General features: G+C 41.5%; 2 protein-coding genes across 2 annotated transcripts in view; both read right to left on the bottom strand.

The window, feature by feature from the left end:
* The window catches only part of LOC124253197 (KAT8 regulatory NSL complex subunit 1-like), a 31,452-nt gene extending 29,048 nt beyond the window's left edge, over positions 1–2,404 (bottom strand). Inside the window, 1 exon segment of the mRNA XM_046686919.1 lies at positions 551–2,404. Coding sequence (XP_046542875.1) covers positions 551–1,803 — 1,253 coding nt within the window. The 5' untranslated portion in view covers positions 1,804–2,404.
* Positions 2,405–8,675: 6,271 nt separating this feature from the next.
* The window catches only part of LOC124253167 (long-chain specific acyl-CoA dehydrogenase, mitochondrial-like), a 12,319-nt gene continuing 6,492 nt past the window's right edge, over positions 8,676–14,502 (bottom strand). Inside the window, exons 4-10 of the mRNA XM_046686883.1 lie at positions 14,292–14,398; positions 13,610–13,774; positions 12,719–12,950; positions 12,245–12,460; positions 11,709–11,836; positions 10,961–11,152; positions 8,676–9,660 (exon numbers count right to left, since the gene is read on the bottom strand). Coding sequence (XP_046542839.1) covers positions 10,972–11,152; positions 11,709–11,836; positions 12,245–12,460; positions 12,719–12,950; positions 13,610–13,774; positions 14,292–14,398 — 1,029 coding nt within the window. The 3' untranslated portion in view covers positions 8,676–9,660; positions 10,961–10,971. The remainder of the gene's footprint in view (positions 9,661–10,960; positions 11,153–11,708; positions 11,837–12,244; positions 12,461–12,718; positions 12,951–13,609; positions 13,775–14,291; positions 14,399–14,502) is intronic.

Genomic DNA, 14,502 nt, shown 5'->3' with positions numbered 1-14,502 from the left:
CTGTCAGTAACCCAACATGTTTGCCATCACATGATCAGAATAACATGCATCATACTGACCAAAGCAAAAAGCATGTTTCAGCACTTTTCAGACCCCCAACTAAAGTGTGTTTTATATTGTCAGCTGGATTCGGGGAAAGATTTCCTCCCGTAACCCCCGGGTTTTTAATAAATCATTATATGCCTAAGAATATATGCCTATGTTTATTTTATAAACAGCCTATACCTGTACCTAACCCTAACCCTAAACCTAAACCCTCACCCTAAACCCTCGAAATAATCCTAATAAATACAATACATTTCAAGTGGGGGTTACGGGCGGAACTCTTACCGGATTAGGTTCTTAAGACACAAGGTGACTTATTCCTGAAACAAATATACGTGACTTTCAATTTTTAACCATTATGGGTAAGGAAGGCCTTCTTTCAAGGCCTTAGTTTTCCCCTAGCTTATGCAATATCAAAACATGATAAATTCATATCAGGAAGCAGAGTGGAAGGCATAAATGTCATATGTACAATCAGTTATAAAAATAATACCCAAACACTTACAGTGGCGGAGAAGGACCTTTCTTTTCCTTTACAAGATCTCCATCAAACTCATCACAACTTTCTCCACCAGAGCTGCTCTCTGTTGCATCTGAGTCGACCACTGATTCAAGGCTCTTGATCGTTGAACACATGTGATCAGCTGCTGTTTCAGATTCATTCCGCACAGACTTGTCCATTTTCAAAATATTTGTCGTCGTTTGAATCACTGCCTCTGTTTTCGGCGGATGGACAAGGCGTTGATTCAGTGATAAGTTCTTAGGTGCCTGAAGCTTTCTAACTAAATTTACAAGGGCAGCTGTAGAGAGATTTTTCACATCTTCACTTTGTAATAATTCTGTTTTTAGTTCAGTGCCAGTTACTGGTGCATTAATAGACTTCACAACAGTTTCTAAATTCTTATGTTGATATTCTACAAAATGGTGAAGTTGCTGTCTAGTATGATTTTCTATTTGACGTCCCTGAATTCGGCGTAGACGACGCAAAAGAAACTCTGCCCTTCGATGAAGTTGATGTTGTGATGTTGAAACACATTCTTTCAGATCTTCAGTCGTCTTAACACTTTCATTATTTTCCAAGTCAAGTTTGGAGTTTGAAGGACATGAACTTGTATCTTCTTCCTGACCTTTAATTATGGCATCATTTCCACTCAGTTTGCTATCCACATTGGAAGAAGTGTTCGGATCTGAAGATATGTCTCTTTCACAACTTTTCTGTTCATCCTTCACAACATCGGGCACTGATGACTTTCCATTAACGAATGATGTACTCTCAGATGGTTCTTTCGGTGATAACGTTTCAGGCTTTGTGTTTTCATTTTTAGATGCAGGTTGATTCATACCTCCTTTCTCAAGCTTTACAAAAGACTTGATAAATTCACTCTGGAATGCCGACACTTCTTTCTTGTGGAGATTCGAGATGGCTGCGGTAACCCCTAAATTTTGGAGATTAGTTGCAAGATTGCAGGTGTTCAATTTTACACTGTGACCTCCGTTTAGCAGGTGACCTGCTAAATTGGTCACTTGTTTGGTAGACCTCTGCACCTTGTCCAGGGACAGGCGACTATCAACTACCGCTAATTCGTGTTGTACCGTCAATTTGTGATCCTTGCCGTTTAGAACCGTAGTCGGGGTAGTAACTGATGGCGTCGTTGTAGCTGGTAGTGTCGCTTTAATTCTGACCTGACTAGCCGCCTCAGTAAGCGCGGGAGCCATTGCGGCCATACAACATATCCTCAGAGGGAGTGGACTCGACATGCAATTCTGAAAATCATTTGACAATTATTCTCAAAAAGCACAAGGTGTAGACTTATTATGTATGATTCGACAGAGTTCAATCATGCCTATTGTCTCTGATGAATTGTCACCAGTCGACTGACACAGACACAAGACGGGAAATATCACGAAGCACGTGACTTTTGTCATATATCATTATCTTTACTTTAGTGCCTCCTAGACCAGATATGCATGATCAAAATAGTGTACCACACATACTTGAAGTTCTCAAATAAATCAACGTTGTTGAAAATGTCAATCACAGACCAGGTGGAGTGAAATCGCCGATGCAATTCCGATATGAAAGATGCGTAATGTACCCGGACAAATCACGTGACTTCGCCACGTCCTGCTTTATACGAACCCTCTAGTCTCATCACCAGTCGATTGCGCTGTAATTCGTCGCATTTGTGGTGCTGAAACGTATCCCAATGAAAGTTAATATCTTCTAAATTCTATGATTACTGTCAGAAATGACCAACGAGTTTGCCTAATGTCCGAATTTGAGCAATATTTTTGCACAGCCAGCAATGATTTCACATCCAACATGGCGGTCAGTTGTGCTTGCTCCATCACAAACAAAAATGTGGTCTAGTACAATTACATCAATTGCGCTACCCCCCTCTAGAGCGCAATGCTGATTGGCTGGCGAGACTAGGTCACCTGGGTCAAAGTAAGCTAGGTTTTATGGGTTGTACGATACGTTAGTGCAATAACGCAGTAATGAAATGCTATATGTTTGTAAAGATCTTCACATTTTTAATCACAATATTGTTTGAATATATATATTATCAACAAGCCTACTGATTACGAATAATTAAGTAGTATTTAATTATAAAGCAAGATTATTTTCTATTCAGCAACATCGTTATTGGCGGCAAGATTAATGTTTACAATTTCCCGGAATTACACAAACGGTTATGGCCTAAATCTTCTCGTCACATGTGACTATCAGTGTCATAGGTGCTTTCAGTGCTCATCGTGACACCTGAAGTATTCTACAAAACGGATGACTCATATTACTGATTCCACGTCGAGATGTGATATGCAGTCTCATCCTGGGACAGCGTGCAGAGCTCGTGTACACTGTACGTGCTGTGGGTTTGCGTTCAGTTGTAGGCCTGTTAGTTTTGACCATAGTGGACGTAGTAGGTGAGACGAGATACCCAGAATGTTTTAAACGCAGCTGTGGTGTATAACTAGGACATCTGAAAGTTACCAGATTATTAGAGTGTGTACGCAGCATATTAGCAGTACAGTGTATAAGTACGTAGTCAGAGTAAGGGCGCGGTCTGTATATCCGATAATGCCAGCTTACTGTGAAGAGAATACTACGTATATATTCACCAGCGTAGTATGTGTGGGGCGGCGGCATAGCCTAGACGGAGAGTCGAAGGACCTTGTTTGAGTTTCCACATAGGCACATTTTTTTAAAGTACATTGTATGTGAAGTCCGTTTCTGTTGGCCCAAGCTGTGGCAGTGCTGATAATGTATTAAAGGCGGCGCAAAACCAAACTCACTCACTGTTATTGAGAGAGCATATGTTGAGTAAAAAAACATATACTACTGTGCACATTTCTAGTTCGACCTGCACTATTTTGTCAATATCGTCTGTTATCAGCTAACACCCATATGCAGTGACACTATTACAAATGATCACATGTGGTTCAGTTGGAACACAATTCTGTTAGTGATGCTATTTATGTTTTCGCGGACGCATTCTGCAATCAATACTGTCAACGTTGTAGGTGAAGGTCGACCGAGAGTATATATGGTCCATCGAATAGGCCTTGTAGAACTTTACGATGATGTTGATCACTGGATTGTCTGGTCCAGACTCGATTATCTGCAAACCGCCGCAATATCGCTGTAGTATTGCTCAGTGCGGCAATACTGAATATAACTGAACTCAATCAATCTATTACTATGTGAGTGTGTACCAGCCTTCGAAATTAACGCCGGTCCTCGGGCCCCAGACCGACTGAAAACCACTCGGACCCTCAGCTTTTGTTTTTTGCAGGTCCTTATGGCGGACAGCTTTTTCATCCCCAATAACTAAGAGTATTATTTCCATATTAAAATATAGGCCCTACACATTCTCATCAGGACCCACAACTTTTTATGTTTCTGGGCCCTTAGGGCCTGCAGCTTTTCAGGGTTAAGGGCAAACACTGGTGTACGTGTACGTCATGGAGTTGCGTCCCTTTGTGCACCAGGCGCCTCTGATCTTGGTATTGAATTCCCGTACGCTTTATGAATATTTCTGTTTTTGACGACACTATGTGGAAAACGTCTTAAGACAGTCATCACTTCTGGGTTCCCTCCCATGTGAAGTTGAGAAGTCGTGATGTAACTGAAATGATAGGCGGCGATAAACCAAACTGACTGACTTTTCCCAGAGGAAGGCCGGTCGAGTGAGCGCTCCCTGCTGACACAGGTTTTTAACACAGGTATGATACAGTAGGGGCCAGACTGTTCAGACCGGTGGTGGTGGGTTTGTTTGGGGTTTTGTTTTGTTTTTTTGTGTGTGTGTTTGTGTGTGTGTTTTAGCCTAGTGATTAAAGCGTTCGTTCGTCACACCGAAGACCCTGGTTCGATTCCCTATATGGGTACAATGTGTGAAGCCCATTTCTGGTGGCCCCGCCGTGATATTGCTGGTATAGTGCTAAAAGCGGCGTAAAACTAAAACTCACTCACTCACACTATGTCAAGGTCTGGGAGTTACTCCGAGTTAGGTCACCTTAGCGCTAAGATCGCTTTGTACAACAGTAACCTGGAATATTGTGAAAAGCGGTGAAAAACCTTACTCACTCACTCATAAAAGGCTAGAACTGCTTCAAATATAGCCATTTGTATGTATGTAGGGGGAAGGAATACCTGCTGAATTCCTGGGCCCCGTCGCCATTATGTGTCAGAAATATTTCAAACAATTCAAGTAATGTAGTGTGACGTCATGCGAAACATCCGACTGACTACAAGCCATGTCACGTAGATTTCCGCACGTGTTATTTTTTGGCGTTGTAAATATTTAGATAGTTACAGAAGCTCAGAAAACCCACTCTTTGTGAAAATCTTAGCGAGAAACGATTAAAAGGAATCAATAATTGTCAGTGATTAATAGACATTGTCGTGAAACAGGCAGCAGTGAGACATGTTATGGAGTACAACTTTGGTATTAATTTTTCGCATGAACGTTTCGGGGTCTTCACCAGCCATGTATGGAGAGATCAGTCAGTCGATGACTAGGTAATGCACTATTACACGTCTGATATGTAAGTGAAACCTCAATTTCCACATCAATGGCATAGGTATTAGTATCCTAATGAAGAGTTGGTCTTTAGAATCCACTATCCAGATTAGGATTAATAAAAGTTTAACATATGTCATCGAAAAACATATTTTAGTACGCTTTCCTTGTATAAAATAAAATATTGAACGTAAGTTTGTTTGGGGTTTTCCAAACATAAAAAAAACATTCTAATGTTCTTTAATATAACAAGAGCACGGTGGTGTAGTGGTTAGCGTGCTGGCCTCTCACGCCAAAGGCCCGGGTTCGAAACCCGGTGGAGACAGCAAAATTTGTGACCTGGGTCTCATACTGTGTTGTGTCCCTGGGCAAGGCACTTCGTCCACATTGCACTCAGTCCACCCAGCTGTTCAAAATGGGTACCTGAGAAGCGAATGTACGGACTTATACGCCAGAGAGCAGCATCGTGTTGGATTCTAGGCGCAAAAATAAGCATTATTATTATTATTATAACTGGCCAGAAGGAGCTGTATTACTCTTCCCGCTTGCGACAAAACAAAGCCTTACATTCAAAGGGAGGTAATACATACACACTGCGCTATCAAATGTTGAGGTGGTATTTTAAGGGTGCTTTACCCGGACTTCACCTTCACGGCGGACTTACATCCATGTTGGTTTGCTGTTTAACGCAGCACACACTGCAGTATTCCTGTCACATGGAGGTAGAATGTGACATCATGATTATCAATTGGAATACCATGATATGTGTAGACCATGTCAGCGAGCCTGATCACACCATCCCTTCAGCACAGGTTGCCTAAGGCCAAGTCGTACCTGGATCTGCACGGGTCTAATGTCAGTTTGTTGTACGGGATGAGTTTACACAAGCAGTTCGGTACCCGGTTCGTTTAACTTCGAACCCAAATTGTATTATGAATTTATATATCACACTTTTCCATTATTTTGAGTGAATGTTAATATACAGACGGTTGGTGAATATTTGGAGTACATGTTTCATGTATTGTTCTATAATACATGTGCGCTCCTGTGCTAAGCTAGATCATTCTGTCAAGCAATATTATTATACGGCACATTTAAAGGGTGACAACAGATCATAAGAGTAGACTGCTGTTTTTCTGTTTGTTGAGTACTTGCTGCTGCTGCACCAGACCGGAGAGTGCGAAGCAGCGGGAGGGAAGTAAGTGCCCTTTACAAACTACATGTATTTCGTCTCCTTCCAAGCTTCACGAGCGGTGGCGTAGCCTAGTAGTAAGGCGTTCGCTCGTCACGCTGAAGACCCGGGTTCGAGTCCCCACATGGGCACAATGTGTGAAGCCCATTTCTGGTTTCCCCCGCCGTGATATTGCTGGAATACTGCTAAAAGCGGCGTAAAACTAAACTCACTCATCGACGTCGATTTCAATTCTGTTCTTTCGAAAGAATGTGATCCAATCTGAAACCTTTGGACGAAGCTTATAAGTTGCATGATGTCCCACTATTGTTAAACAGAGTCTCTCCCAGATGTGCTTGAAATGGATGCTTTGTATAAATGGACGTGAAACATTTTGGTTATTCAATCATTTGAGATGACGAAAATTGCTCACGAACAAGTTATTTCCTAATAATAATAGGCTTTTAATACATAATCGCCAAAATCGATAAATATGATTGACGTTTTAACCATGTTTTGTTGTCAGGAACGTTGAAACAGTCGTACGACATTAAACCCTCCGTATTTGGGCAAGGGGGTATGCCAAATATTGTTCCGTCTCCGTAGTGGCTCTGCTTTTCCAAATAGCTGCAGGAAGATACAAGAATCATTCTCGCATGGACAATTGTCCGCCAATTTGTCGAGGAGGCGTTGGTATCACAGGCACCAGAAGAGGCAGTTGTTGTCGTACAGGTTTTCTATGTTCGAGAGACAGTAGGGGATCGCGATTTCTCCCGGAACTTCGAGTGGGAGTGGCTCCTGGGGTGTGTAGTCTATCGCTTTGTTTTTCCAGAGAACGCATTTATTGCTGCCGACGCAGTGGTCGATGGTGCCACACTTGCATGTAGAGTTGTCTGGTTCGAAGAGAGTGGGGAGTTCCAATATAGCGGCGAGGTAGTCGGTGCATCGGCTGTGTTTGTCCTTGGGTTCTGGGCAGTAGTTGTCGGCGAGACCGATTCAAAGTTTGCCTGCTGCGGGTCGAAATTGGTTGGGTGGGTAGATGTAGACGTAATAAACTATTTTGCCGTCTTCTACAAATTGGCGAAAGCACAGCAAATAGAGCTCGAGGAACTGAGAGGGATCTGGTATCGCTCTTAGAAGGTGTGTCCCGATTTCTCCAGGATTTGTTTCTCTCGGTCTGGAAGCAACACATGGGGACACTTCTCCGGCAGGGTCTCGAAGACTTGTCGGAAGTTGTTGTCTGTGGCTTGGGGTTTATACCACCTCGGATTCGTGCATATCTGGCTTGCGATATGTGGTACTTTCTCTTCGCTTCCGAAGGGACAAACGACCCGATCAGATCTCAGCATAGGCTTCGCGCGATAGCTTGGTTCCTGGCTTTTTTTTCTATATCCATACTCCCGCATATCTCTAATTCGAATGCACTTGCAAAGGGAGACGAAAAGTGGTCCGGAATGGTTTTGTGAAAAACACTAATTTTTTTTGTGGCTGTGGGAGCCAAATTAGTTAGTATGGAGCTCCTAGGCATGGTGTACCTATGCGGTCCGGTTCCACTATTCCCTATACTACTCGACAGGAAGTTATTCAGAATGTTACATCAATGGGTAAATTGATAGAAAGTAAATGAACTTCACTTTTCAAACAAATTTTTTACAATATGACACATTAAAATTCTCGAATTTTTGTGTAGATTGTTCAGTTAAAGTAGAACTTAAGCCCTGACATACAGGACCTTATAAAGTCTGGGTGTGTTGCTTGTGTTTCAGTTGTATTTCATTTTCATGAAATGCTACCTGTGAAGATTGGGGGTAGAATTGGTCTTCAGTAACCCATGCTTGTTGTAAGAGGCGACTAATCGACTAATCGGTGGTCAGGCTGGCTGACTTGGTTGACATGTCATCGTATCCCAATTGTGTAGAACGACGCCCATGATGTTGATCACTGGATTGTCTGGTCCAGACTCGATTATTTACGGACAACCGCCATATAGCTAGAATATTGCTGAGCACAGCCTTAAGCAACAGACCAACCAACCAACCAACCAACCAACCAAATCAACCATCAGTGTGTGACCTAGGTGATTGTGTGTCACAGTGTGACCCAGGTGATTGTGTGTCACAGTGTGTGACCTGGGTGATTGTGTGTCACAGTGTGTGACCTGGCTGGTTGTGTGTCACAGTGTGTGACCTGGCTGGTTGTGTGTCACTGTGTGTACCTGGCAAAATTTACGACACAATGTGTGATCAGGCTGATACCAATAGCATGGATTACTGCTCAAAGATCAGTCAGTGTTCTCTGACTGCCATTCAATTTCAAACCCACTTTTGAAGTGAATCACCACATCAGTTCCCGAAATATTGAGCTACCTGACGAAACAGGAAGGAATTAATTATATGAATACAAATATCTGCAACCATGGCAAACAAAAAACAATATTGAAGCAAGTTTTTATAAAAAATTATGACTTTGATCAGTATGACACATACTGGATAAGTATAGATGAATCATGTAACATACTAAAATCATGAACAATCACAGTAAGGAGATGTTGTAACTACTCCATTACTATCTGAGACCATGTACAGAAGGTGAAGGTTATCATCGACTCTAATGATTGGAGCTGATACACTGGGACACACTATTGTCTCCAGACACTGATCTATATGCACAATATCTGAGACTTCATTAGCTCAATGAACAACAGCTTACTCTACATAAATGTCAGAAATTAATCTCCCCCCCCACCTTGAGGGACCAATAAACAAAAATCTGAGCACAAACCATTTCAGGCCACATCAGACTGACCTTTCTTATCAACTGCACAGCCAGTGTAGTGACAACAAGAAGTTAACATCAACAAATATAAATAACAGCTTTCTCGTGTCATATGGCATGGACTGCCCTTGTGATGGCGATCATATACAAAATTGAAAGGAGACAGACGAAAAGTGTGTAACTGACACTCAGAACACCTGGAGTGAAAGTTTTTGAGGTCGAAAGATTGCAAAAACACATTCCGACTGTCTCCTTTCAATTTTGAAAGTAACACTGTGATTGGTATAATGAAAGGAGTTTCTCACATGAAACATAACAAGATTTCTTCAGACTTTTGTTCAGTGGTAGGGTGAAGTAAGATCTGATTACAGTAATACACAACACTAAAATGGCAAACAATACAAGGAGTAGTTAAACTTAATCTAGAAACTGTGTACATTGAATTTGAATTTGCTGAGGGATGGCATCACTGAGGTTTGAAACTGGATCTTGAAGTAGACCCATACTGAGGTACACACCCATACAGAGCAGTAAGTAACGTCCAGGGAGCCATCGCTGATATTGCCAAGCCACTGTTCACGTGAGGTCAATGTTATGAACAACTTGTTTCTACCGGATCAGGTCACTTGAACATCACTTGCTCATCTGCAAACAAAAGTTGAATTAAATAATGGCAATTCAATACTGTGGTTATGGTTCCCATGATTATTGCATAAAACATCTCATGGTGATATGGCTAGGCCTTGACTTGAAGTCGCTGTCTTCACTACATGTTCAGTACTGAATAGCACAGTGGTTATTTGGTGTACTTATATTATGGAAAGAGTTATCAATGCTATAAATCAATCCGATAAAGTTGGTTACCCCATACAATAGCAAATGAGGTCACAGCACAGAGGCTACTTTTTAGCCCTGTACATAAATGTAATGTTTCATGACCATCAAATTATTGTTTATATTCAAAACAAGTTTAAACAGGGGTTGTTGAAATATGGGTGTTTCTGCAGACAAGCACAGGGGCAATTCATAAATGGGCAGATCACTCAACTACAATATTCCAACACTATTTCCAAAGATACTCCACTAGGCAAAAATACATCATGAACATTGTTTATTTATAGAATGACTGAAAAAAAAAAAATATTACCCCTAGCTGTTTCTGCTTCATAACTATCATATAAAATAATAGATGGATTATTCAAAACAAGACACAGGAACTTCTGATGCAGATACAAACGCTGCCAATAGTCTCTATACTCTATATCTGGTGAATTGAAAGAATGTTAGTCAAACTGGTACTAGTCTGTTTGGCTCAAAAGCGGACCGATGAATTGGAATCTAAGGGACTGTTCATAATTTATGGCTGGGGGTTGATGATGATTTTTATGAAGAAGCATGTACAATGTGAATGACCCCCTAAAATTTATGTACAAAATAAGTAAACACACCACCCAACCCCCCCATCATGTACAAAATCAATGACCCCCACTCCCCTTCCCATAATTTCTAAGCATAATTTTAAACATATTTTTGACCCCCACAAAATTGCTGACCCCTCCTAGTACATGTGTACAAAATTGATGACCCCCAGCTCCCAAAATAACAAATTGGGTGACCCCCAAAAATCATAAAAATAGGGGGAATAAATAAGTTGTTTAACAAACTATCATTAAATATTGACACAGTTCAATATTTGTTATGATGGAGGAGTGCAGAGAAAAGTTGGTCTGATGTTTTGATTATAATCAGCGTTTCATTGAGTATTTTATGTTCATTAGTTTTTGAGTTAGGTTGCAATTCATCGGTCCGCTTTTGAGCCAAACGGACTATACCACATCCGATCATATACAAAAGGCCTGCTTTTCAGATGAGTCATTCCCGTCCTATTCTTGCAGAGAAACCTAACACCCATTGCCAAACACTTTCAGGAAGAAGACAAACTAACCTGTTACTGGTCTATTTGTCCGATATAATCTGTCTTGCAATCAGCTCCTTCATGATCTCATTAACGCCACCATAGATAGGCTGGACCCTTGAATCCACGAAGGCACGGGCAATGGGGTACTCCAGCATGTAGCCCCATCCCCCGTGAAGCTGGACACACTGGGTGGCAATCTTTTGTTGCAGGTCGGTAATCCTGCAATCAGGACATTTATCAATCCATGTTACCATAGATACACAATATACCAACTCGGGAAAATGGAGCACATCCTCACAACATTACAGGCACAATATGTTTTGTTTGTTTGTTGTTTAATGCCACAAGGTGACCACAACGTTGGGTATAAAATATTATTAGGATCGTAGAAATATATTCTTGTTCATCATAGTCAGTTTGTTGTGTAATCCTCTTCAATTGTGTGATACGATTGAGAGTATACCCTTATAATTCATTTTTACCCGTAACAGCAAAGAAGACGGTGATCATCTGGATTCAGGTATATTTTCAGACATTATATTTGTTAACTTTCAAACAAAACTCTCCTTCCATGATATGACCCCAGCATTGTTGTCTTGTTAAATTGTTCACACTTTTCCCAACCAAATTTTAACATTATTGTGTGTATTTTTGTCTTTATTATTTTTGCCATATATGGATTTTTACCAATACTTAAGACATTGAATATGAGCTGTGTAATAAATACTTTTTCCTACTTAAAATGCCACTTAAAGAAGTTTTCTTTGCTACTGACCAGTATTTGGCCATGGAGGCCATGCCGTTGTCCAGCTTCCGCTTGTTGTGCAGATCTAGACACTGATCAACAAATGCTCGGCCCACGCAGATATCAGTCTTCATCTCTGCCAGTTTGTGCTGGATTGTCTGAACAACATCCGGATTATACATAGCGTATTAGACATGTCTTAATATCTTTTTTGCAAAACAGACCACATGATATTGATAATCAAACTATAAATGTTAATTGTGTTCTTGTGTCAGGACTGCAAGACCAACAATGACAAGTCATAGGTTTCAAGGTTGTCATGGGGATCTGTGATTTAGGAAGGACAAAAAGGAAATAGGATACTTTCAAAACTGGTTCAATTTTGGAAAGGAATTTTTCAATGTAATGAATTATGAAAGGAATCTTGGAACAGTTTGGTCAACACTCTGTCAGTGTTTTCGAGGACAAGAAAACAATGTGAATCCCTGGCGATGTAGAAAATCCTAAAACACACCATGACAGGGACAAAATGTAAAATAAATCTTTAAAGCGATGTCCAACAGTACCTGCAGGTTTGAGAGAGTCCTGCCAAAAGCCTTGCGCTGTTTGACGTACGATCTTGTCTCCTCAAACATCCACTCGCAGGCTGCAATGCCCATGTCTGCAATGATAAGTCTCTCTTGTGGCAGCTCCCCCATCAGGTAGTAGAATCCCTTGTTCTCCTCTCCCAGCAGGGCTTCCTTCGGGAGACGCACATCCTCAAAAAACAGCTCCGCCGTATCCTGTGAATAAGAGGTTGGAAACAGCATAAGTGGCCATGCCCTGTCCAAAAATGTTCATGACATAGAGTGATCTTCAAGGAAGAAACATAACTCCTTGTCCAGTCACATGCACAACCCAGTAGCTGTCACCACCTAGTATATAGGACAGATAAATTTAACTACTATTATGCTTGAACTTTTAGCTCATAGAGCTGCTTTGCAGGTTCTATACACTACTGGCTGTTCATAAGCCTGTTGAGAGTTATTCTCTGTAAGTACCTGAGCCTTCATCCCCATCTTGTCCAGTTTGCGACCCTTGATGAACCCTGGGGTCCCGGCATCCACCAGGAACAGACTGATGCCATGTGCTGCTGACTTGGCACCAGTGTTGGTCAGTGCAACTACGATGACGAGGTCGCACATGTAACCATTGGTGATGAACACCTTGCTGCCATTAAGAATGTAGTCAGAGCCATCCTTCTTGGCATTGGTTCTTACTCCCTGTAAATCACTGGAAGAATCACAAAGCAAGATTCATTCTCTCAGTGGCAATTAGAAGTTGTAGTGATTAACGAGGACAAGTTCTTATGGACAAAAAACTTGAATATTACTATTTTTCCTAGGTTACGTTGTAGGATGGAAGCCAGATGAATCGACGTGAAGTAACAAATGTGACACATACATGTACTTCTCGTCTAACACAAAAACTTAATGTATGCACTTGAGATGAATGATTTATGTTGTCTTCAAAATTTGTGCATTTACAGAATGGTGTGCATGCACTTGTGTGTATGCCTTCCTGTACTAGTCAGGACTAACACTGGTTGGTGTTGTAGTGCTGGCCCATTGAGACACTATGGATAACATGGATACCTTACTGAGACACAGTACACCAACTCCAACCTGACAGGTGCTTGCCTTCATGCTGAGTGCCACACAAGCACAAACAAGTACTGACATCCTCAGCTATGACTGGGCCAATGGGTCAAACTACTGACCTTCCACTCTTTGCTGATTAAAATGCCCCAACAGATAAAGTGATGAGTGGTCAATTACTATTTTCTATTACATAAGCTGGAAGCAAAATTTCAAAAACAGTAAACAATTATTAATAGGCATCCTGGCACTGACATAATGTCTACTTTGCCACTGATAAACAATGAATGAGACCTGCCAGCGCCCGGTTCTGTCATGGCGATGGCCCCGATGCAGGTCCCTGCCATCATCCGAGGAATGTACTTCTCAACCTGCTCCCTGCTGCCGTAGTTGGTGATGTAGGGCATGATGATGTCCGAGTGTAGAGCAAACCCTACGCCAGAGTTGTTGCCGTACATTCTACAAAAGGTGAATGTTTCTTAATGCTGCACTTAGATACATTCCAGCCAGTTCATGTACACAATCAACTAACATCTCTCGTTGTCATAAGATGATGACATGCATCAACAAATTGAGAACCTGACCACTTTCTCCCAGGTGTTACCTCCAACTATCAACATAGTAACTGGGAAACCAGTATATCCCATGCCCATGGACCTCTACAAACGATGAATTTTCTGTGATGGTTTTTCATGTTGACGATTCCAACAGGTACTCATCAGAAGTATCATGCCTGCGTTGATGAAGTGATTTGTCATGAAATCTGGGGCTAGACATACACAGAAAGTTAACTGAAGAAAAGGCTCTGGATTGTTTTTCCATGTTTTTGTCAATTTCCAAAAGAAACATATTCATCGACAATATTTAATAGTCCATGTGTAACCATTGAAAACACATGCTCAGTAATTAGTTTCCAAATAAAATCATGCTTTACAAGGAAATCCATTTGTATTTCAAGTGTTATGTCCAAACTCACTGTTCTTCCCATGTAATTGCTGTTGACAGGACATCGCCACCAATACCTCCTGCTGACTCTGGTGTCTGAACACCTAGCAACCCGTGCGTCCCAGCCTGTTCCCAAACCTAGAAACCATGCAAACAATGTGAACGCCCAGCAAACCGTGCATCCCAGCCTGTTCACAAACCTACAAACAACGTGAACGCCCAGCAACCCATGCGTCCCAGCC

Source organism: Haliotis rubra, unplaced genomic scaffold (assembly GCF_003918875.1).
Source record: "Haliotis rubra isolate DU_JTF1 unplaced genomic scaffold, ASM391887v1 Scf534, whole genome shotgun sequence".
NCBI classification, from domain to species: Eukaryota; Metazoa; Mollusca; class Gastropoda; order Lepetellida; family Haliotidae; genus Haliotis; species Haliotis rubra.
This window is presented reverse-complemented; position numbering and strand designations above follow the sequence as displayed.